General features: G+C 46.3%; 1 protein-coding gene across 1 annotated transcript in view; it reads left to right on the top strand.

The window, feature by feature from the left end:
* Positions 1-5,245: 5,245 nt before the first annotated feature.
* EML1 (EMAP like 1) overlaps positions 5,246-25,331 on the top strand; it is a 124,269-nt gene continuing 104,183 nt past the window's right edge. Inside the window, exon 1 of the mRNA XM_061997734.1 lies at positions 5,246-5,426. Coding sequence (XP_061853718.1) covers positions 5,399-5,426 — 28 coding nt within the window. The 5' untranslated portion in view covers positions 5,246-5,398. The remainder of the gene's footprint in view (positions 5,427-25,331) is intronic.

The raw sequence follows: 25,331 nt of genomic DNA, 5'->3' as shown, positions 1-25,331 counted from the left end.
CTGAGATTCAGCCTGTCTGCTCGTTTCTTCTTGGAGAGAAATCCTCTTCCAAGTCTTTGATCCTTTTATCTTATTTACTGTACATTTGCACGTTTGCATAAAGCATTTCCTCTGGGAGCCAGCAATTATCACTGGGAAGGTTCCTACTCCTTGGAGATAGCTGGGATTTCTCCCCCATTTTCCCCTTAAACATGCAAAATTCTTTCCTTTTGCTGCTGAACTGGCATCACCTGACAGTTAATCTTCTCATGTCTCCGGGGTGACATCAGAGGAGATGACAGAGACGTTTCCTTTCTCGAATGCAAGGCTCAGATTGAATTGTGACTAGTGAAAATCTTGTTAATGAAATAAAAACCCCAAACAGATTAATGGAGAGATGATGATGATATATCCAGTTGCTTTAGAGGGCTGCTATTACTTTTGTATGTGTTGTTTCCTAAAGGACTGGTTCAGCTGCCAGCTGTATCTTGTCTTTCTCTCTCCCTCCGTTGGATGTACCTGCACGAGATCCTGTCAGAGCACCAGCTTCTCCTGTGACTGCATTACACTCCCCATCTGTCAAGGTGAAATGTGAATAGACTTTGTCAGGAAACAATAATGTAATAAAATCCCAATTATTGGGACTTGCTGGGTGCTTGAGTGCCAGTCTGAGCCTGGCTGCCTTCCTCAGAGCAGCCTACTGGGCATTACTGTGCAGAGCTTCGGGCTCACCCGAGCAGCAGCTCTGGAGTCGTTTCTCTATCACATGTGCATGTGGCACAGTGTCCCAGAGATGCTGGATTTGGCCCACTGGTTCCATAGCTGCATCTGGGACCACACATGTGCTTTCCAGGGACTCAGGGGATGAGGGGCTGGCAGTGAGGTGGGTGGTCCTGGCCAGAATGGTGCCCTCTTGCTTGTCTATCTGGGTGTAAGTCAAAAGCTGTGGTTCATTTTACTTCTTACACTAGAGGACAGAAAGGGCAGTGCTCTCCTCACCAGCCTCATGGCTTTTCAAGGACGGAAAACCAGGCTTGGCTAACAAATTTCTAACCACAATTCACAAGGAGGACAGCACCAGGAGCAAAAGACTTCAAGCATGTGCTGAATTTATTCAGCTCATCTCTCTGTAGTGGCAGGAATGTTCATCCTGCCTGAGTGTGGGTTGTGCTCCGGAGCCATCCCCCTGCCTGGGGACTGTCTCCACCTGCAGGACTGCACTTTGGGCTCTTCAGTGCTCTCACAGGTCACCCACATCCTGATGCCAACCTGCTTACATCAGCCTGCAGTTGCTCTTCTATCCCTCCCCTCCCCCTGCCCAGGCTGTGAATCCTGTACCAATAGGCAGAAATCTCTTCACAGGGCAGGAAAGAAAAAAACCCCAAGGGAATTTGCATAAATTAGAAGGGAGAAGTGCATTTCAGCCATTCTCTATTTCAAGTGCGTGGAAATCATGCTGATGGGAGATCTAAATGCCTCCTGGGGCAGGCAGGGGGGTGCTTGCTTCAATTCCACAGAAAACTGCAGATTTAATAATCAGATTTGCCTTGGTTAGCTAAAGAAATCATTCTCACTTACCGTGGTCTCCTTCTGCTGGGAGAGAGTCAGGCAGAGGGGAGGAGAACAGTGCTCTGCGCTCCTACAGCAGTGATGAGCTTAGCAAAGCCCTTCTACCAGTCATGTTAGCAGGCAGCCAGTTCTGGCAGGGCCTGAGAGCCCACAGTGAGAACTGCAGCTCTCTGCTTTTCCTATGAGACTGGGACCTCTCATCTGTGGCTGGGAGGTGCGTCAGCAATCAGAAAGCCCTGATGTAGCTGTGAGCTTTTGGATGGATCTGCCTCTTTGCACAGTCTGAGCCTGTCAGGTTGTGGCAAAAATCATCATACCCCATGGCACTGCAAATCTTAAAGACCAGATTTTCCAAGGCAATTAAACACTTAGATCAGGAGTGTAATGGGATGTGTAAACATCGAGGTCAGAAACTAAGTCCTGCTGTGTGTCCTTCTCATACACTATTTCAGACTGTACTTGTACTGTCCTAGCTGCTCTACACCCAGGTTTCCCCACATACCTCCTCTTTCCCCCTGCACATAGGCTCAGCTCTAGGTTCTCAGCTTCTCAAAACCCCTTTGCACAGTCCAGGCTGGGTTATCTGCAGAATTTGTGGCATAAACAGCAGCCAAGACATCTCTCTCTCTTCCTGGAAAGATCCAGCGAGGGGTATGGCCACTCTAGCATGTGCTTCAGCACTTCAAGGTGCATCAGGGAACTGAAACTATCTTCCAGAAGGGACCAAATGAGTCCAGGCAAACACTCCAGTTGCTTCCATACACTGCATTTACCATCCCACTCATGGTATTTGTCACGGACAGAGGCCTCTCTGTCGAGTGGCAGTATGAGGCAGACAGATTCATGACCAGTTCTCGCTGTTGAGGGATAAGCATCCTTCCCATTCCTTTGAAAAGCCCAAGGGAGACATTTACAGTTACATTTAGCCCATTTCCCATATTAGTTTAATACCTCCTAAAATAACATCTGCTTTGCCTCTCACCTTTTATTGTTTAGATCAATTTTTGGCATTTGCATTTTTTACCACGACAGACACATAAATTCCCCAAACTTTCTCCTTTTGGACTCCAGTTTTCCTGGCTTGGCCTTTCTCCAGCAGCAAGCATGGCTCTTCTCAGGCTGAGGAATGGGGGAAGTTAAAAGAAATGCTCAGTTTTACTCTGAAAAAAAGAGTCTTACAACCCAAAAAAACAACATTACAAGTAAAGTGTCCAGGGATCAAAAGCTTCTTTGGTAATTGGAGTGGTCCTCATCAAAGAAAGGTGTTTGTATTACTGTAAGAGTTAGGTATGGTTTGTTCAACTTTTGAACACATGGACAACTTCTTGCTTTAGTGTTTCACTGAAGAGCTCTCCCAAAGCCAAATCTTAATAATGGCCCTGGCAGATAAGCTCTTGCTGAGTTTGTTGTACCAGCTTAAGATGTATCTGTCCTCCCTCCTCAGTCTGTTCTGCTGGCTTCTCTGCCTCTCTTTCAGAAGATGTTGACCTCCTGTAGCAGACTTGGCCAAGGGCAACCTAAGGGTGTGACTGAGGCACAGGTTTCCTAAATGGCTCTTGAAGATGAGTTAGAGCTAGGACAGCAGTCTGTGATTTGGCATGCCTTCACTTCAGGCACTTGTCCAGCTCTGCTGCAGAGCTGTAACCTTCAGCAGAGGAGCACCAGCACACAGCTGTGAGAGGTATCTTCAAAATCAGCTGCAGCTGTTTGCTCTGTGAATACAAGAAAGACTGGGGAGCCCTTGATCCTGCTAATGCTTACAGATGTGTTTAACTTTATAACTGTGAGCAGTTCCAGGAACTTCACTCGGGCTTGAAGTTACTTTGGCACATAAATGCTTGCAGGATTGGGAGCCTGTGTTTGCACAGGGTCAAACTAAGAAAGCTTTGATTCACACATGTTGGAGCAATATGTTTCTGCAGTTAAACTGTGCAGGAAGAAAAATCCTCTGCTCTGGTTTAGGCCTTCTTCCCTTCTCAGATACATACTGGGATTAAGGCTGGCTATCTCTGTGTCTCCTTATCTTCCAGAATAGTTCAAGACTGCTCCTTGAGTCTGTGGGTCACAGCAGCATGGAGAGGCTAAGCACAATGTCCTGCACTCCTCCAGCCACTTTGGCAAAGAGCACAGCCTGAGGCTGTTTCTCTCCAGAGCCACCATCCAGGTGAGCCTTACACCAGTGAATATCCCTGTGCTGCTGCATGAATTGACCTAGAAGCAGCCACTGACAGGGGCTGTCCCTGGAAGAATGATGCCAACAGATTCTCATGCTGATAAAGCACAGTGGCCACAGGGCACTCCCGGCCCTGCTGGCCTGACCCTGTGCAGACAAGCCAGGAGATAGTTTTTGGGGAATGTAACAATCTACATTTGCAGCTTAGTCACTGGCCTGACATCCTGAATTGAATCTGTGGCTAGCTATGCTGCTGAGTAACCAGCAGAGCATGAAAAGGCTCCACCCCAGAGAGAAAGCAGGTAGAGCCAGCAGTGTCAGCCTTTGGGTGCTTACACTGAAGCATCTGAGGAAAAACAGCCAAAATTTTTCAGAGCTACTGAGCTCCTAGTATGCCTCATGTAAATTAAGCCCTTTTTTCTTCAAGGCATTTTGAAGAAAGGTGTCTCCTGGGACGCTGATTGCTCATTTTCCCAAGAGGCTGAGTCTGGAAGCGCTTCCCAGAGCTATCTCCCAGAGCCCCCCTTCCCTCCCAGCTCTCACACCTGCTCTAGATCTGAAACCCTGATATTTGTGAAGGGCTCAGACACTAAAACTCTGTGTTAGGTAAAGCTCAGACTGTCCTTGAGTGTTCCTAGGAGAAAAAGTGGCAGCAGACCACCTTTCTGGGTGCCCAGGGCACCTGCCATATCCCCACACATCTCCCTGCCAAGACTGCCACAGCTCTAACGTGGACAGAGCTTTCTCTTGCACTTCATTAAGGTGCCTCCTGAACATTCCATTCTCTCTGCTGATTCTGCTAACGATCAGTCTGGGAATTTCATGCCAGGCAAATCCCACATAAACACTGACAAAGAGTAAAAAAGTTAAACAGCAGAAGCAGCCACAAAATACCTCGCTAAGGCATCGGTAAAGCAGCATATTTTTAGCAAGCACAAGTCCTGAAGTTACAGAGAAATCTGTGCTCACAACGCTTTTATATACCACGAAACAGCCTTTAGTTACAGCGTCACAAAAAGTATTTGTCAGATGTTGCAGTATAAAGAGAAGATCTTTTTTCTTTCCCTTTAGATACACCCTGGTTTCTGCCCCCTCTTCGGAGGCGAGTGTTTCTGCATGGCCCTTTATTTAACCTGCCGAGGGAGAAGGTAGGGAGCAGGACCTTGCAGGACCAACGCCGTGCCGTGCCGTGCCGTGCCGTGCCGTGCCGTGCCGTGCCGTGCCGTGCCGTGCCGTGCCGTGCCGTGCCGTGCCGCTGCCTCCTCCCGCAGCCCGCGGGCAGCTCGGAGCGGCCCCGCCGCACGGCAATCAACCCGCTCCCCGCCCGACACGGCCGCCTGCGCTCTTAAAAGCCGTTTCATAAATATTCGATGGCCTTTCCGCCAGGGTAACGTGCCTCTGTGACATTAAAGAGGAAACTGTGCGAAGGGGAGGGATGACAACAAATTTATCCACCAATAGCACACTCTTTTGGCACAAAAGCACATTCTTATCTTTACATCCCATAATGAGAAGGCAGGGACGGGAGCGTTGCTGCAGCTCTGGGGGTGGGTGAGAGAAGGGTGGCTGCAAGTTGGCAGCTCTTTCCCGCTGCCCCGCGTTGGCGAGCAGAGGGAGCCGCGCTTGTGGCCGCGCCGCGCTTCGCCCGAGCCCCCGGCGAGGAGGACTTGTCGCACGATGTCAGACTGCGAGGGACTGCCCGTGGGTAAGCGCCAGATTTATATTTACCCCGCTGTCTTGCCGGTCAGTTCACATTCTCAGATTGCAAAAGTCACACGCGGAGCCGCTCGCTGCCGAAGGGAGCCGGAGCCGTGGCAGGGAGAGGAGAAACTCCCTGCAAGCGCTGCAGACAGCGGTGCGGTCCCTGCCGAGCCTGCCTGCCAACGCCTGGCTGTTCTCTAAAGGCACAGGGGCTGCGGGGCAGGAAGGGTTTGGTCATTCAGGCAGCTTGAAGTGTTTGTGTCCGGAGAGGTGATGGTATTACCGTGTGTAGCCTTGAGCTCGTGGCGGAGTTTGTGGGGATGGGTCCTGCAGGACCAAGCGCGCTGTGTACGTGTGCTGTGCCTGCCTTGATAAACCTTCCCAGGCGCTAACGGACACAGCACGGGCAGATAAACGTAATGCACGGGGGTTATTTGCTGAAAGGAAGTCGAAATGTACCTCACTGTCCCAATAAGTGCCTTACGTGTTTTGCCTATATCTGGGAAGGAGTCCTTTCCTGGCACTCAGGGCTGTGTATGGGACACTTCCCTGGGCAGGAGAGCACGTCAGCAAGAAGCATGTTGGTTTCTTTAAACTTCTATAGGAATTGTAAACACCCATTAGACTGTCTGCACGAAGGGAAACTCCTGTCAAAACGCTGCAGTAATTCTCTGCCAAGGCGTTTTACTAATGAAGAGATGGACCTTTGAAACCACCTTTTCTTTTTGTTTCCTTTTCCCCTTCGGCTGTGGCAAACGTCTCTTTTGGTGTATCTGTATCCACATATAGACACAGACATACTGTGCAGCACTCCTGTTTCACTGGCCTGTGAAGGCTGTGTCAGAGACGAGGATCTGGGCTAAGAAGTGGGGCTGGAGAAGGAGAAGGCTCACTGCAGTGCTTTTTTTTCCCCCTCTCCTCTCTCTGCTTCCATTTTATAAAATCAATCCCAAGTCCCAAAATGCTCACTGAGAATCAGAGTGGAAAACTATAAATTATGCATCCAGAGCAGAGTGAGCTGCACCACACACAATCCCCTGTGCCATTGCTGGACTTGTCTAAAGAGGGGAGAGATGAATATTCCCTGCTTACCTTCTCAAAGGGCTGATCTGCTAACTAGCACAGCTTACCTTCTTCAGGCTTTGATTTTCAGGGCCTGACCTCAGTTTGCTTGTTAAGCACTCTGAGCTGGGGATGGGATATTTCAGGGTGATAGTGACAGTATTTAGTTGGCATCTGATATTAATCATGAAACTGACATTGAGCTTGTGTGACATGTTGTGTGCAGAAGTTACTGATATCTCAATTACCTTTGCTGCTGAAAGGACCTGGGAGGTTTCCTCCAGAGAAATGTTCATAGGTGCATGATTTGAGGGAAGGAAGCAGTTTGTTATGGGCAGGAATGAAAAGGAAAGACAAAGTGATGTTTAGATGTGGAGGTGGATTGGAAACATGCCAGTATACTCAGAGAGAAGGTTCATTTCTCTGCTCCCCCAGTAACTCTCTGAGGGCCTCCAGTCATTGCTGGCCCTGCCTGCAGCCCAGTTAGTCAGCATCAGGGCTCTCACCCTGCCTCATGGGAACCACTCTCCCAGCCAGGCCAGGCCACGACACTGACCTCTCGTGCATGTCTGGATGTGAATGCCTACAGGCATATATAAATACATACAAAACCAGCACTGGAGATTGGAATAGTGGCACTCCCCATGCAGTTATTCATCAGTTGTAGTGAACCAGTTGCTGACAGCTTGCTTTTCACGTCAAGGTGTCTTGAAACAAAGGTATTCTCTCTGTGGTTATTGCTCCTTCACTAGCTACTTCAGAGTTGAAGTTTGGCTGCAAAAACTCCATAAGAAGGGTTGCACAAAATCACCACCAAACTTTCTTAAAGAATGATTAGTGTCCTCTAGTGCAGCAATACCACTTTGCCAAGCCCAATGAGCATAGTAAGCTTGGTGTTGTACTTTTAGAATCCTTGGTTTTGGATGCAGCTGGGTGATATAGCTGCAAAAAGATGTTGCAGTGACAGATATCATTAGCACTGCAAAGTGGCTCGAATCCAGAGCCCTGCTTATAACACAAACCATACAGGCATATGCATGTACCCTGTATACACATGCAGGTGGCTATAAATAAGTTTAGCCAAAGCACAATATTAGTGTCAAGTGTATGTGTTGCTTCACTGAGGTCTTTGCAGAGGACACGCCTCGTGAACATCCTGGGGAACTGCCCTTTGTAGTCACAGTAAATTAGTGCCAGAATTTTTAGACTGCTTTCAGCCTACACAAGAATGCAGCAAGAACAGCTGTGTATCTGTTCCCTCGGACCAGCAGCTCAGAGGGAAGTGCTGAATGCAATCTTTGAATTCAATAGCTGGATGAGAATGGGCCGATACACCAATAATTTTTCAACAAGAAGCTTTATTCAGTCAGAGTACCTGACTTCCACCCTGGAAATGGTAATGCAGCTTTTCAGAGTGAAAGCCTTGGCTGTTTGTCAGTCTCTGGTTTCTGTTCAGTCCCAGTGTGGCTGCACCCTTTTGCTGATGTGGAATGGAAAATGAAACACGTGACGCAAGCCAAGTTTTGTTTTGTTGTTTGAACGTAGCACAGAAGCCATGAAAAAGGGATCCTAGATGTCAGATTAAATGTAAGCAAGTGTACAGTCATTTTGCACTCCATTCATACCAAAAAAGGCACTTGAAAGTGTAGCTTTCAACATGATCTATTAGTGAGCAGAATCCTAAAATTTACACCATGAATTTCCCGTTGTAACATGGGGAGATAAAGCAGGAACATCAGTCACCTCAGGACAGACGCATTCCCGTTTCTTTCTCATCAGCAATTATTGACACACTGACGCTATCCATTAATGTAGCTATCCAATAGCTACATAGATCTCCTGTCGTTCCTACGTGCAGATAAAAGAAAAGCACATCAATTATTTAAGTGCTTCCTCTGGTGTCTATTATTTTTCTCTTGTAAGGAGATGTAGCCCAGTCTCTGTAGGACTGAGCAGCTCCTCGTGCACCCCCCATTGGGATTAGGAATACATGAGTCACGGTGGTTCTGGTTCCTAACACAATCCTTTCGACTTCAGCAAAACCTCTGAAGTCACGCAGAGGATCTTAAAGTGCCTCTTTCCTTAGTTTGTTATTGCTTGTCTCAGCCACAGCCGGACTCTGAATGGCATGGGTGACTTTTTGTGGATGACATCACTGCTGCAATAACACCATTCAGCCATAATAGATGAAGATTGTGTTGAAGGAGTAGTTGTTAAGATACGGGGAGCCTCGTAGGTACATACTTTCTCTGCTATTTATTTACTACCCAGGGCTCAGAAGGGAAGAAACAGAACTGATGGAGCTTGTTCTGCAGCAGGTGGCACACAAATCTAACTGAATTTCCTGCACATTCCTCCCAAACGTTTGTTGACCTCGTTTCAACAGGGGAGGAAACAAGACCTTTAATCTGAAGTACGTTCCTGACTCTTAAGCTAATTACTTCCTTTCAAAGCTAAAATTACACATTTCAAACATGTCTTTAGGACAGGCTGGAGCCAATTTGCTAAAATTAGTGTTTTCAGAATCAGGATATCCCAGAAACCTGCAGGAATTTAAATTTCCTGAAATGCAGCACGCATTCTGCACTGTCATGGGGAGTCCATTTGGCTCAGCCAGAGAGGCTGCTAGCGAGCAAGTCCTCCATCTCCCATGCTGGGCTGTCTCTGAACAGCTGCTGGGAACAAAACACTGCACAAATATACTTCAGTAACAAGAAATCCTTAGACATGACTCAGCACATGCACGAGCAGTACTCCTGTCAAATCAAATTGCACCACTGCCACGTTCTTGTATTAGAACTATGCTTTAACCTTTCATCACATTTGGTTAAAAATGTGTAGCTGTTTGTGTATAACTCTGGGTCCCACTTAGGGCTGGAGCATTAGTTCTGCCTTGCAGTTGAGACCTTGGGTAAAATACCTGGAGTAGGTATTTCATCTGAAGGTCTGTGAGTCCAGCTTTGCTCTTGACTAATGTGTTACAAGCTATGGCCAAGTCATTTAAAGATGCTCTGCAGCTGCAATGGATGTAGATGAGGGAAGGTAAAAATGCCTGATGGTCAGTATAAATCCTCAGGAAAGGAGCATTTCCAAATGCCAGCATTTACCCCATTTAGAATCTTAGAATCATCTCAGTTGGAAAAGACCTTTAAGATCATTGAGTCCAACTGTTAGTGTAGCACTGCCACATTCACCACTAAACCATGTCCCTCAGCATCACATCTACACAGCTTCTGAGTACCTCCAGGGACAGTGACCACCTCCCTGGGCAGCCTCTTCCAACGTTTCACAACCCTTTCTGTGAAGAGAATTTTCTTATTATCCAACTTAAACCTCCTGTGGCACAACTTGAGGCCTTTTCCTCTTGACCTATCACTCCTTTGGGAGAAGAGACTGGCCCCCACTTCACAACAATCCCCATTCAGGCAGTTGTAGAGCATGCTCATGTCTCCCCTCAGCCTCCTCTTCCCCAGCCACTCCTCATTCAACTTGTGCTCCAGACCCTTCCCCAGCTTCATTGCCCATCTCTGCACACACTCCAGTAGCTCAGTGTTAAGCACTAACAGTTCCCTGCAAAGTGATGAGACCTTGAGTGTTCTGTGTCATTGAACAGGGTTTGTAACTGATGAAGAGCTCACAGAAACTCTGATCTGGCTGTATGTACCCCTTGGCAAGCTCATTTCCTTTTGTATTTGGGAAGTCAGGTCAGAAGGTGAGGGTTAACTGCTAGAGCCAGCCACAGATTTTCCAGTAGAGTGGGTTGGGAGCCTGCCAGAGATACACCTGGAAAGCCCTCTCTGCCCATCAGGCATTTCAAGACAGCCCCAAGTTCAACCAATGGTCCAAAAAGAGTTAAAATTGCCTTCGTGCAGCCTTCAGTTGCCTCACTGGCTGGTGAAGGCTGAGATGTGGTTAAAGGGCTCCCTGCTGAGGAGGGACTGCCAGGTTCAAACACTGCTGTCAAAGCTGTGAGGCTGCAGTGGCCCAGCTACAGGCTCTTCTCATCCACCTTCTCAGATCTTTTGTTGGGGATAAAAGTGCTTTTCTGTTGGAGAGAAAGCTGAGGCTTCCTGAATCCATGCAGCAGTTGCTTCAGTGCTGGGAAAGGGAGAGAGCTGGAAGGCTCAGAAAAACTCCCTGTTTGCAGACGTGTAAAATGCCCCAGACAGCAAAGCTGGTTCTTTGTCATCAAAAGCAAAGAGGAAAGAAGCTGCTCCCTGCTGCAGCCAGGCCTGTTCCCAGCAGAGGCTTAGCCCAGCTCAGCCATGTGTAGCATACCTTCACACAGCTGTGTAGTACAAGCTCTATTCTGTTTCTTAAAACTAGGTTATAAGTTTGCAACCTCTGGAAATAGGAGAAGGCAAACTCTGCTGCCAGCTCCCTTTTCTCCTGCAGTGCTTTGTGTAGGGGTAAGCACAGACCTGACAGACACAGGAGCCCTGCCTGTGCCCCACTGCCCAGCAGCCCCAGCTCCTGCCCTGCAGTGGGGCCCTTGGGGGAACAAGGAATGATTTGGGTGGGCTGTGCCTAGTGACACTGCGTGGTGTGTGTCCTCTGAGAGTCCCTGTGCTCCATTATCGAGGTTTACTGCAGGCAGCATGGGAACAGTGGCACAGGGATGTCCTGTCCCTGAGGCTTGGTCATTGTTAGGTTGGAGCTGAGTGTGTTCAAGGAGTGTCCTGAGCAAAGGCAGAGGGTTAGGCTGCATCTTCATTTAAAGTGTAGTGACCTGATCTAGGTGAACCTGCCTCTGCAGGGGGGTTGGACTAGATGATCTCTAAAGGTCCCTTCCAACCCCTACCATTCTATGATTCTAAGTGATATGTCCTCCTGTGGATAGGCAAGGGCTGTGCTTGCTCACTGCTTTGCTAAAGCAAGATGTATGTGTGCTACACACTGCTGGGGCTCCCAGAGGGGGCATTTGAGCTAGCTGAGACATTAGTGTCTGTTTCCAACATGTTTAAGTTTGCAGAAATGTACTGAGAATATGTCTGGGAGTACAAGAAAGGAGTTCTTTTCCTTTTCCCTTGTTTCTTTTTTCCCTGAGAGGGAGTGCTGAAGAAGGAGAGCTCTTCAGACAGTCAGCAGACAGTTGAAGTGAGCATGAAAGTTTACAGCTGGGACACTGGCTAAGAATCTAGTTAAGGAAATACAGAAGATGCTACATAGTTCCCAAGTGCTCCTCCTCTTTCCTTCTCCACCACTGACAGGAGGATTTTGCTTATCTGTAGAAATACTTGGAAGCTGTCATTTGCCCAGGGCCTGTGAGCAAGAGCATTTGCAGAGGCTGCACAGCACATTTCTCAACAGCCTTACTCCATGGTGTTTATAGTAACTTAAGGCATACAAAAAACAACCCATGTGTTTTTTATTCTCCTGTCATGCCTCACAACATCTGCAGCATTTCCAACATAGTCTGTGTTAAGCCATTGGTATTTAGAAGCCATAATTGCATTTAACATTTGCTTCTTGCTGTCTGGAGCCCTCTCTCACTGCAGACCTCTGTTACAGGCAGTCATTTAGAGGGTGAGGCACTCTTCCTTTGTTTTGCCATTCAGACCTCAGACTGAATGTCCATTTTGTCCTTCTGGCAGCCTGGTGAGTGCCCAGTCTCTCACCTATCTATCCAATTGCTTCTCTGCCCCTGTCATTTCTTTCCTCACTGTCCTACCAGCTCCCTCACCTCACACTAATAGGTTCCACAGTTGAATTTGTAGCACTCAGGGTTCCCTTAGATCTCAAACCTCCCCTAAAACTCACATAAAAGAGTGGTAAGATCCCTCAAATTCTGTCTTCCTTGTGAGAAAGAAACTCTGTGGCAAAGGAACGGGCTCCTGACAGACTCCAAATACTGGAGTACCTATTTATATTTGCACCTAATTAAAACTCAGTGAATGCTTCATATTTTCCCTACTGAACCATTGCTAGATATGACTTAGCAACAAGTCAGAGCCATGTGTGTGGGATGAATCAGAGTTTATGTATGAGGGACTGAGGCACAGCAAGATGAATGCAAGTGCAGTTCCCGCTGACAGGAGTGTTCAATCCAAGATGCTGAGGAGCTCTTCTTTCAGAACACCCAGCACAGCACTGTGTAAGTTCAAGTTTCATTTGCAGCTGTGGGTGTTGTGCATGTCTGTAAATCAGATCAGAAGTCTGTGGTGCAGCACAGGGAGACGAGGAACACACTGTCAGTGACTGTTATGAAAAGCTCGGGTTTTCACAGTTGCTCCGTGGAGCAACTCTTTGCACTCTGAGAGCTGCTCTGCAGCTGAGGAACAGATGTGATCCAGTCCCCAGCAATACTTTTCAAGTTGAACTACCCTGAAATCATCCTTGATCTCCTCAGAGTTGTATTCCTTTCCATGTTCAACATCTCCAACAGGTGAAGCTGTGACATTATGATAAAGAGCTGATTGGAAACACGTACGTCATCAATGCAAACCACTCTGATGCCTTCCTAGATCTCTAGTAATAAGAATCCCTGCTTCAACTTGATACTTTACCAGTGGTTTGGAGGTATTCTACAGCATTGACAGCCTCACACACAAGCACCTCTGCTACAGACACGTCATCCCCAAGACAATGGCTCTGCAATTTTATACAGCTCTTCTACACCAGATCAGGTGCTGCCAGGTTCGTCCTGTTGCTGCAATGTCCAGCTGGCCTTCTCACACCCCTCTGACTCAGGCATGGGGTTGCAGTCTGTGCTGCAGGCATACAGACCACATGTGGAAAGGATTTTGATAAGGAAACTGCTATTTCCTGCACCAATCATAAACTCCAAATGATATATTCAGGCAAAACTGCTTGAGAACAGACAGGACGTTGATGAAATGGATGCAATTCCTCTGGGAAATGTCACCTAAACTGCTTGATTCATCTTAGTGCTGCCAACTCTTTGATGTTTATTATGAGCATCACAAGATTTGAGTCTGGCTTTTTCTTTTTTTCTGAAGTCGGGTTTCTTGAGTCATGAGTCTTCTGGGCTTGTCAAGATGTCTATGCACTGTCTGTCTTCACCCAGTCAGTAGCATATGGGGAGTCTTATGCCACTGTAGAATCAGGAATTCGTTTGGTCAAAGATGCTTTGGTCAGGTATTTAAACACCTAAGGCACAGGGAGAAGGATGACGTGGGAAAAGTGTGGAAGTGCAGTGTCTGGAGGAGCTATGGCAGGCTGAGGCACACAGTGCTCACGTGGGTAGGCTGGAGAACAATATTTCTCTACCAATAACTGTCTTTTCAAACAGCAACCACATTTTTTGCGTGTTTTCCTTTTGAGTTATTTGATGAAAAAAGACAGAAAACTCCAGGGAAAGCTTCAGTCTGCTCACAGTTCTTCACAGGAGGAGTGTTTGTTTTCTCAGCAAACTCCTCTCCTACAATTAGATGATTTCCTTTGATCTTTGGGGAGCCTCCTCACTCATAAAGTCAGATTAAGAAGTCTTTCTGCTGTCCTTTACTACTCCCTGTCTACTCTCATGTCCTGTGAAGCAGGGCAAATAAGAAGACAGTTCTTCACTCTTCTCCCACTACAGTGGAAAGAGTCTACCACTGCAAAGTGGCACATTGTTTTGTGAGGCATGATGAGTCTCTCCTCCCTACTACTGTAGAAGCCTCACTGCTCAGAGCAATCACAACATGTCCAGTGACAGTGGGGCTCCAGCACCATTATGGGATCTGGGGATGTGGAAAGACTATCAGAGCCCGAGTGTGATCAGCTCCCTGCTTCATGCTGCCCCTGGGACCTTGGCAGGACAGAGCCAGTTCCTGGAGCAGCTCGTGTGGTCCTGTGTTTTGATTCCATTACTTTGCAAAACCACTCAGCAGAACTGAAGCATCTTCCTTGTCTGAATTCTCTGGCTGCTGCTTGACTGCCTTCTCTGTATTTTCAAGACTTATGCTAAATTTAGGCAAGGAGGGGAGATTACTTCACTGGACCTTCATTTTGTGGGTTACCCATTGTCTGCTGTGGGCACAATGTGATCTGAAAGTCCCATTTACTGCACAGCCAAGTGGATTTGGTCTAGGAAGACCAATTTCTAGCTGCCTACTAGAGCTCCACGTGCCCTTCATGTGAAGGGCACACACCCTGTACACTGAGGGATGCTACTGCAGGTTTCCAAAGGCTTAGGGCTACCCTTTCCTTTCTTATATACTACCTTAGCCAAGGACTTCTTAAAAAAGTCTCTTTTCAATTGCATGTGTGTTTCTGAAGAGATCCTAAGGAAAGGTTGTCTTTGCTGCAGTACAGCTCCCTGGAGGCAGCCACTCTGAGGTCTCTCTGGCCCTTCCTCAGTTCTTCCTGTTCTGTCCATCTGCTGCTGCCTTCCTTGCTCTGTCCAGCAGCAAGTTCTGCGAGAATATCTTGATTTTATCCAGAGATGGAACAGAAAATGTCAAAATGTCAATCATAAGGATTCATGGGAGTAGAGTTTTTGCATCTGAACTCTCATGAAGTAGAAATGCAAAGTCATTTTCTGCTTGGAGTGAAGATCAGGACAAATTTCTTTGCATTTACCCAGGGAACAGTCTTGCACTGTTTTCATATCTTTAATAAGAGCAGGTTTCTCCAGTTCTTGTGCAATAAAGATGGAATCCCACCAAGTATTCAACAATGACCCAAACCACAATAGTGAAATACGAGCCACTTGCTCATGCCACTGAAGTCTCAGAAGGGGATTAGCAGGGTTCATTTGAGGTACACTACTTAAGGTAATAGGGCTGCCCAATCTCATTAGGATTTCTTTCCACCTCATTTAAACATGGGTTCAAAAGTATAGCTGGAGCTGTACTGGCTTTATCTTTGGCTTATGGAAGAGACTGGAAAAAGAAGTAAACAGAAAACACAATCACTCACTCAGTTGGCTGGGTCAGGAAACTGCAGCGTAGGGTGAACACAGCCTTGCACTCGGCAGGCTCAGAGGCTGAGGAAATCACAACAAGCTTTTAGCCTTATTACATTGCACAGACTTTCCCCCCACTGAATCTAAGAGATGTTGCATCATTCTGGGAAGGAGGAGCTAACACGAAACAATTGCCTCTGCTTTTCCCTGGTGGTACTGCACAATGCTCACTGGACTTGTTCCAGAGCTGAATTTGCCCATACTCATCTGGGAAATGCATGGTTTAGGAAGAATACGTTTGCAAGCACTTCAGCTTGCGTTGCAGATTGCCTAAGTAGCCTGAGATGTTTCCAAAGCTTCCAGTGCATGTGGCAACAGCAACCCTCCTTCTATCACACTCCAAGTGCTGCTTGTTGCTTTTGTTGAAGTCATCTAGATTGTGGGTTATTTGGAAGCATTTATTTTCTCTGCTTCTTCAGTATCAAAGAAGCATATAAAATAGAGAGGAAGCACCTTTCCCAGGTGGAAGGGTCCTCTGCTTCATCAGTATGATAGAAGCAGAGGATTTTTTCCACCTGGGAGAGGAGAATTTGCTAGACAGCAAATGCAGAAGCCATTTGCTGCAGTCTTTCTGATAAGTGGGAATAGATAGACTTATGCTTCAAACACTGAGAAGAGTTTGAACCTACCAGAAGAGAATCACGGTGGCCTGAGGCCTGGGGGCTTTTAGGATGAGATACTCTGTAATCCACAGGCCAAGCTCAGGCTGCCAGCATGGTCCAGCTCCTCTGACAGCACACAGCAGTGGGGCATCCAAGGGCTCACCCTGGCAGGAGGGTGAGCTGCAGGGCTGCAGGGTCAGCACCAAAGTGGGTTTCAGCAGGTAGATAATATGAATAGCAGAGGACATGACCTGAAGCACGTCCTTGGTGTTGTTTCCACATGGCAACACACCTGAGCCCTTCAGTCTGTGAACACATTTTCTTCTTTAGGGACGACCTGTTGTACTCTCATGCTTTTCAGATTTGGACCAGCCTCTGTGGTTTGCCAAAACCCAGGCTAAATGACTACATCCAGAGACCCCTGGAGATACTAAGGCAGAGAAATGCATTTGGCCTCCTCCAGTGCTTTCTGTGAAAGTCTGGGAAGTAAATCCATAATGTCTGTTCTCCTAGGTGTGATTCCCTTAGCACTTCTTTGATGCATAATCATACATGTGCAACATTACCATGGACAGGACTAAGAGCTGCGTGTTTGGAAGAAAATTGAGGGATTGGATAGAAACAAAAGTGGCATCAGCAGTTCTAAGGACCCATCACCATAGTATCAAACCACTATTTACAAAACCTCTTTGTGGAGAAGTTTCCACAGGCTCTTTCCTTCAGTTTCAGTTAAACTCAACGTAGTCACCGCTCTGGATTTAAACTCTGCTCTGAAAGGCCTGTAATCTAAACATGGAAACATTTAAGTCATGTGCTAAAACAAGAAAATGAAGCTGCAGGGTGTGATACAGTGCCATGTGAGGACCCCTGTGCTGGTCCCACTGGAGCTGCAATGGCCTCACTGCAGAGAGCAGCACCCAGGGAAAACCTTCCTGCATGCCCCAGAGCTGCTGTACTGGAGGAAATCCTTGTGCAAGTCACTGAGCTGCCATATTTGGGGGGAAACCACCATGCAAGCTCGAGATGTCATCCTGTGAGGGGGAACCCTCCTGTAAGCCCCAGAGCTGCTGTCCTTAGATGGAAACCCTCATGCAAGGCTTGCTGCTATCCTCAGGGGGAAACCCTCATGCAAGGCTGAGAACTGCTGTCCTGGGAGCCCAAGGCTGGGCCAAAGCCAACAAGAGCTGCCCAGGAACATGGGGAGACATAACATAGGTAGTTACAAATATCTCACTGGTGGGTGTCAGGAGCTTGGGGCAGCACTTTTTTCTGTTGTATCTAGCAACAGGACAAGGGGTGATGGGATGAAGCTGGAACACAAACAATTCCATTTAACATAAGGAGAAACTGTGTCAGTGTTTCAGTGAGTGAGCCCTGGCACAGGCTGCCCAGGGAGGGTGTGGAGGCTCCTGCTCTGGAGGGCTTCAAAATCCACCTGGACACATTCCCGTGTGACCTGATCTAGGTGGCAGCTGCTTTGGCAGGGGGTTTGGACTGGATGAGCTCTGAAGGTCCCTTTCCAACCCCTATCATTCTCTGATTCTATGACCATGCCCCTCTGAATCTCTGCAGCTGTGTTTTCAGCACTCCCTGGTGCATCCATATGCCATCCTTCCTCCTATGATGTAGGTGTGCTAGGGCCTGAAAGAAGCAGAATAAAGCCCCATCTGTTTTTTGGTGCCTGAGTAGTGTGAAGAACAGTTCTGACTCTGTCACAAAGGGGGAAACAAATTAATTGGGCATTCAAGCTTCATTCTGTTTTAATCTGGAGTTATTAAGGACATTTATATCTTTTAACACGGTGTTTAACCTGACAGTGTCCCATTGAAACTCTTTGTATAAGCTCATTAGGAGCTTCTGTGCAGTATCACATTTATTGCAATTACCAAATATTAGTGGCTCAGACAAACTGCAAGATATTTTTTTCTGTCCTGCTCCTCTTCTGTCCTTCCATCTCCTGCCTGTCACAACCCAAGCACAGCCTAGATGAGATGCTCTCACACATCAGCCTTTCTGGCAAGTCTTAAAGAAGGAGAAATGAAAAAAAGGGAAAGAAATAGAAAATTAACCATGAGGAGCCTTTGAGAAATCAAAAGAGCCTGTTAGATTAAGTCTCTCACCAGTGTCACAGCTAGCAGCAGTGCCAGTGGCATTAGTGGCACTAAGTCACTTAATCCCAATATGATTCAGAATCATTTGTAGCTATCGGCTTATTCCCAGTAAATCCTCTTCCCCCCAGGTCTTTTGTTTGACGTCTCTTGACAAGCCACGTTGCATTTAAATGAGCTCATGAGATATGTGAAGGAGGGTGTGTTTTCACTTGTACTGGAGGCTCCTGCATGAAATGTTACTGTAGGAATATTGGTGACAAATTGTGTTAATAGTTAATGAAGCCGATTGTTTGGTTGGGGGGTTTTTGAGCTCTTAGATGGAAAACATGTGAAATGAAAAGGAAGTTCCTCTGGATAAAGAGAGAGGCTTGTTTTCAGAGATACTTAGACCTTGCTCCAATCAGTGGCAAAGGGTGGCCCAGCTGGCCCATGTCCAAAGCTGGATCTCACAGGATGGCTGGAATACAGCTTCTGAGGTCTTTCAGGACTCATGAGAGAACCACAGGACGCTGAGCACACACGCAGCTCGGATTCCCAGGAAGGAGCAAAGGTTTGGGGACCTGAGGCTCAAATCCTGTTGTGAGTGCTGGAGCTCCAGTGCAAGTGCCAGTTCAGACATTTCAGCCCAGCTTGCCACTTCTGTGTGTGCCCACAAATGCCTGAGCAGATAAGCACTGGTGCTTATCCTACAGCTTCTTGCAAGGATTCAAATGCTCTAGCAGAGGGCATCCTGACTAACTGGGCTGGGATGTTGTGACCAGGCAGTGTGGAGAAGCATCTAGGAAGTGGTATAGAAATCAGTCCTAGACCTTCCCTGACAGATCTCACCCTTTTTCCCCAGCAGGGCCATGTGGCTGCAGGGGGGAAGAACTGCTGGTCCTCTGCCAAGCTCCAGCCTGACTTGGTTCGTCAGCAGTGCTGGATATTCAGGCTCCTTCTGCCCCATGTGCTGGCTTACACTGCCTGAAACATCCAACTTTCACGTGTCTCAGAGTTTTTTTCCTTTTTTCTGGAAAGGGAGGAAACAAAGATGCCCATGAAGCTCACTTACTCACCTAACAACTGTAAAAGTTCCATCCAACCATTATCTTCTTTATTCACAAAGAATTTACTGCAGAAGTGCCAGAAATGTGGAGCAGCAAACAGAAAAGGACGAGTTTTCATTTACTGCAAACAGCAAAACCATCAGATGAGGTTCAGAGATCAGAGTTTAGAGTTCATTTTGCAGACTTGGGCAATGAAGTTCCATGTTTAGAGGAGATTCATTCTGCAGCTGTCAATGATCTAGATTTCAGAGCCCAATTCACAGACGTTTTCTTGTTCTGTTCATTTGTTATTGGAGTTATTTGTGTCTGTTTCTTTTTCCAGCTGAGGCCCTTTCTTTCTAATGCCCTCCTGTGGAACAGTTTGCTACTCCCAGTGTGTCTCTTGCAGGAGACATACTCTGTACTCAGCACTTAATCAGCATGAGCCCCAGAAGAGTGTGTCATTGCTACAAGCAGAAATGATCATTTGCATGATGCCTGGAGCTAATTTGCATTCCTGCCTGGAAATACTCACCCTGAGTTTGTCTCAATCCTCATTTAATTTTCTTTCACTGATTCAGAGAGTTTAGCCTGGGCTTACTGTTAGGACTGAATTTAGGATTGCAAAGAATCTCAAAATCTCTTATTCCTCTTTTAAATTGTTTGATCCAAATGTGTATCACCTGATAGCTGCTTCCATTGCCTTTCCAGGAATGGGTTTAGGACACAGTCTAGAGACTAATGCCTTGGCTGATAGTGAGGAGCATTAAGAGCAGGACCAAGACAGGGTTAGATTATGTAAAAAGAGAAGCACTAGCTGCAGAATCTACTACCACACAGAAGAGAGCAGAACGTTCCATGGATGAACTTACCAGTATTTCCAAGCTGGTCCATCAGAGATGAAGCCAGCTGCAGCACTTATAGAGTCTGTATTCCAGTTACATTAGCTGTGATCTTTCACTAGCTGGTTCACAGAAAACTTCAAAAGGAGGATAAATATTGTCTATAACCCCCCACTGCCAAAGAAAATGTAAGCAGTATTATTTTCAGCTGCTTACTCATTCAGAGGGAGCCACAGCAAATGCGTCTTCTGTGCTCTTTGACTGCTGGGAGCCAGCAGCTTTCCTCCTTGAGTGTGGAACTGTTCATGCCCAGCTCTTGATGGAAAACAGAGATATATCACAAGTTTTCTGGTAACATTTGCTGCTAACATTTGCTGGCTAACATGATGTGTGTAGTCTAAGTGCAGTAAGGGTTATGAAAGTGCTGTTGGAAGGGAAAGGGTTTGGGGGGACTTTTACAAGTGTGCTAGTGTCTCTTGTTTTGCTCCAATGAGGACATGTAACATTATGTGTGGGCTACCTAAAGAAATCACCACCTTTGTCACTGGGAACAACGTTTCCTATCAAAGAGAGATGGTGTCTACAGGGAAGAATAAGAAAGGTTACTGCCAAACAATGTCAGTGAATGTATTGAGAAAATACCATTTTGTTACCAAAAAGTGACATTTAATCTGGTTATGTGGCTAAATATTCAGTAACTAAGTATCACTACCCAAAAGATACCTTTACTGTTCCCTGTTTTGGCCATGGCAACTCAAATACCTCACAGAAAAACCCTTGGCATCAAAAATTCAAACCAGCTACATTTTATTAGCTCCCAACGAGTGTCCAAACCAGGAGATACAAGATGTCACACATGAGATTCCTTTGGAAGAGAAAAAAAGAAAGGAAAAAAAGGAGGAATGAACCATTAATCACAGCACCTCGAATTCATTCCCTCTGGAGCCAGTGTTCACGGGCACACCAGGTAGCAAGAGGTAATTTCAAACCTGGGAAAGGCTTGAGTCAGCCACAGGCAGCTGAAGGGATGCTCTGGAGGAAAGGCAAGTTCAGGCTTCTCAGTGTTTGGGACTCCCATCAGTGACAGCAATATACATTTGTTGCACTTCTCCCTCAGCTAAACCATCTCTGATTTACCTGCCTTTCATACTGGAGCAGGCATAAAAAAGCCAGTGGTGTAACTGAAGATGCATCTTGTTCCTTCGTTCTTCCTAGGGTAGAGTTTACCTACAGAAAGCAAAGAATGGTTCCAGAAACATAGACACATGGTAACAGGTAATGAAAGAATCCAACAGCTCTGAAAAGAGCCCATTTCAGGTTCAAAACGCCTATCAGGAAGCTCAGTTGTACATCCACAATCAGTGACTTGCCCTACAAGGATGTCACCAAAGGGTGACATTTCATTTTCTCCCATCCACAGCAATTTACAGGACTGTGATTTAAACCCTGGTCATCACTCTGAGTGTGTATGCTTGGGGGATGGGGAGTTAAATCACACAAAGCTTTCCTTCTCACATGAAACCTTCTTTAGCTGTACCTCAAGAAGTCATTCAGCACAATCATTTATTACTTGCATCAATCAGCAATGTGAAGGGGTCTGCTGCTAAGGTTCAACAGCACATTCCTATTTCTAATGTTGTTCCAACGTATCTGAGCTGAGAAAGAGACCATTCCTTGATTTTGTTTGATGGGTTTGGGTTTGGTTTGGTTTGGTTTGGTTTTTGCAGGGCTGTATGCTCGAAGGGAAATAGTAGACAGTGATTTATTTGTGAAGTTCCTAGAGCAGAAGGAAGTTATGCTTGGGTCTTGCTGCCATGGAGGGAGATAAATGGACTGTCCTAATACACTTAGCTAAAGAAGATATAAGCCATAGGAAAACAGACTGAGCAAGACTGGAGGGATCTATACGAGCTGGCAGGGGAGATACTGAGCTGGAGAACAGACTGTTTAAATAGAGGCACTTATGGGTACTCTCCACCAACAACTGAATCATCCAGGGCATAACTGGTTATTTTTAGCAGCAGTGCCTAAGTTTCTTTTGCCTTTTACCTCAAGAAACTTGAGTGAAACACTACAGATGAGCCACAAAAATCCACACAGAGCAGTGCAGGGCTTCCTTATGTGAGTGGGCAGGGCTCAAAGTGCCTTTGGTCTGACTGTGCTGCAGGGTCCACTGACATTAGAGATACACAAATGTGTGTGCAGGCATAGTTCATTCTCCCAGCATAGGTTCTCTTGTGGTGGATAGAAGGGTGGTGCTCAGGCATTCTTTGTGCTGCCAACCTCCTGCTCTTATGCTTCCCCTCAGCTGCCCTGTGGGGATCAAGAAGATTGTATCTTCTGATATCCTAATCATTGCTCTGGGCAAAATCCCTTGACTTCAGCTCTGGGGATCATGATTGAATCCAACAATTTATCCCAATGCTGGAGAGCAGTGGGTAACAGAATATTTGATTTTGTCACGGTATTTATCACTTGGAAGTAACAGGCTGCAACCCTCTCAAACAGGCTGCAACCCTCTCATGATTTGTGGCAGGGCATTCCACTAACACACCTGTAAAAAAGCAAAGGCATTTCCATTGTCAGCACTTCACAATTGTCTCTGTTACTCTCATGACTATTTGCTTTGAATGGCAAGTGCTTTTCTGCCCCATGGAAGCATAGCTAGTGCATAGCCTCTGAGTGCTCACAGCTGCTGAGATGCTACAAGAAGCAGCACTAAAGGGAGCACGGCCACCACTTGGCACACGCTGCCGGGCTCAGACCCTGTACTGTCACTGCTGGCTGTGCTGCTGTGTCACCCACACAAACTGTGCCCTGTGGCATCCAGTGCAGAACAGAGCTGTTGCATCTGCCTTCCAGTTTTTCATGGTTACCAAGAGGATTTTACATCCAGTTCCTCAGATGAAATTGGTGGCAAAATCTATGCAGATCTAAGCTTGTTTCATAAGCTTTTGCTGGACAGCAAAATCAGTGTGTGCTTGTCTGGTGGGGAGGATATAGAGGCTGTAAATTGAGAGATTGATGTTCAAATCCAGCAGATCAGCATAAAGCCCTCAGGATATTATTCTTGCTACAATTACAAGTAACATCTATCAGGAAAAGAAAGGGTAGGAGGCTGCCATATAGTGAATAGAAATGTTTCCTTTCAGTTGTTTGCATCAATACTGCAGACAAGGATAAATTGTTGTTACTGTAAATCTCTCGGTGACAGATTGATCCACATCTGTGTCTCTAGCTGCCTCTAGCTTTTCCTTATGGGAGGCTGTGGTGACTCATTACTGTGGTCATTTTAAGCTTGGTACAACAAAAAGATCCTGCTTTAAGAGCCTCCTTGTGTGACTTTTCCCTATGTTCTTAAACGTTTCTCAGACAAACAGCCCCAGTGATGCCGATGCTAATAGGTATATGCTAATGGTAGAGATGATTTCCCTGTGACTGTTAGAGATTGGAGACGAGGAACAAAAGCTCCTTTCTGAGAGCTGCCCATCCATCTCAAATGCTCTGACTCACTTCACCTCGTGTGGGACTGACTGCTTAGAAAAACCAACAGTGCCATCTTTTTACCATCTTTACAGGATCACAGCCTTAGGATACACAAAGCATTACTCACTTCAGCTGATTCCATGAATGCTGAAGACACAAGCTTGCACTTACTCTGTACAAACTGTAGCAAAGGCTTGTGTGTGAGAGGATTATGGCTACAGTTCAGATGCTCAGCACTGCCGAGGAGAAGTATTTCACAATGAAGCAATAGCATCATTAAGAGCTTGCAGAGCTTCAGCATCTGCTTTATTTCTTCTGTTAGAGTTTCCTTCATTTTTTTCTTTTGTAAGGCTGCAAAGAAAATCTAAGCTGTCACTGTTCTTGATATTTACAAAGCTGGTTACTTAGGATGTGGAGGGAAAAAATCTCAGACTCAGTCACACAACATAATCAAACTACCAGCACAAAGTGGCAATGCAGTGCCATGTCAGTGCAGGGGGGAAGCTGAGCAGATTTCTGGTCACTTGACACGTGCCTAGCTGAGCATGCTTGTATGCAAATGCAAACTGGCATCAATGATATGAACTACGTTATCTTGCCTCAAAATGTTTTCCCAGCTCTGCGTGTTTCCAAATGCACCTAATTGATGCTTCTGTGAGTGTGTACCGTCTGTTGCTCACAGCTGAAGGAGGTGTATCAGCTCTTCTCCTGTGCTGTTGGATATTTCAAGAGATAGAAAAACATACTTGTCCAGGTGGTGCCAGGTTTGAAAACCAGGCGCTTTGGCAAGTCCACACAAGACATCCAAACTGCAAATTCTTCTATTGCAGGAGGTGTACTCTCCCTTTCCAGTGACCTTGCCATCCTAAGCGGGTTCTTATGACATCACCTTAATGCTGTGGCTTAAAAACAGCTTAATTAATTTAGAGTCTATGCATTGCTGTCTGCTGCCATTGTAACCTTCACATAAATAAAAAGAAGATAAGGCACCCAGCTGCCTCTCATGCAGAGCCCTTTGGGTCCCGGGCAAAACCCACCAGCTGCTCCGGGGGCATCGCTGAGGAACATGAAGTCCATCCCTGAGGAACCAGCCCAGGCAGACCAGAGTGGAGGACCAGAGTTCTGTGCAGGTCACTTGTTTCTTCCATTACTTAATTCCACATTGCTGTTGACATGAGGATTAGCTTGTATTTTATAGCAGCTGGCATTTTAACTCCACCTACAAAGTAATTCATTTTCCCGAGGCGCGGCGGCTCGGCGTTAAGCAGCAAGCAGGCAGGGTTAGTGCAGGGGTGCTTTCTGTGGTCTGGAAATGGTTCTGTGAGATGGTGATTGTTTCTGTATTGTCTGATTTTAAATGGCATGCTACAACAAGAAAAATCATTCTGAGCCAGAGCTGAGCTCTGAAGACCTCACAGGCTTGTGTATTTTTAAGTATCGCTTGTTCACGGTGAGTGCTTTAGTGTGAGTTTAGAGCAGAAAAGAGCTTTCCTTTCCCTTTGGTACAGCCTGGAAAGTAAACAGGTGGCAGCAAAGAAGGGCTTCAAATCTAAAGCAAGCTGTAATGCCATTAATGGTTTAAGTTACTTTAATAAGAAAGGATTTGTTGCTTACTAGCTTAAGATTAAACATAACTGTATTTCCAGTCAGTAAGGGAAAAAAACAAGATAAACAATCAAAATACCCAATTTTAAATGTATGGCATTTTCCCAAGCAGCAGACTTGTAGATCTTTTTATGTTATTCATTAGCTAGCAAAAATAATCCCCATCCTAAAACCTGGCCAAGAAAATCCTGGATTGGAGTTCATGGAGAGACTAATCTATGTGGATTACATAGCTGTGTTGTCTTTTTGTGTTGTTCAGTATGGCAGA

The sequence above is a fragment of the Colius striatus genome, chromosome 6, assembly GCF_028858725.1.
Source record: "Colius striatus isolate bColStr4 chromosome 6, bColStr4.1.hap1, whole genome shotgun sequence".
NCBI classification, from domain to species: Eukaryota; Metazoa; Chordata; class Aves; order Coliiformes; family Coliidae; genus Colius; species Colius striatus.
This window is presented reverse-complemented; position numbering and strand designations above follow the sequence as displayed.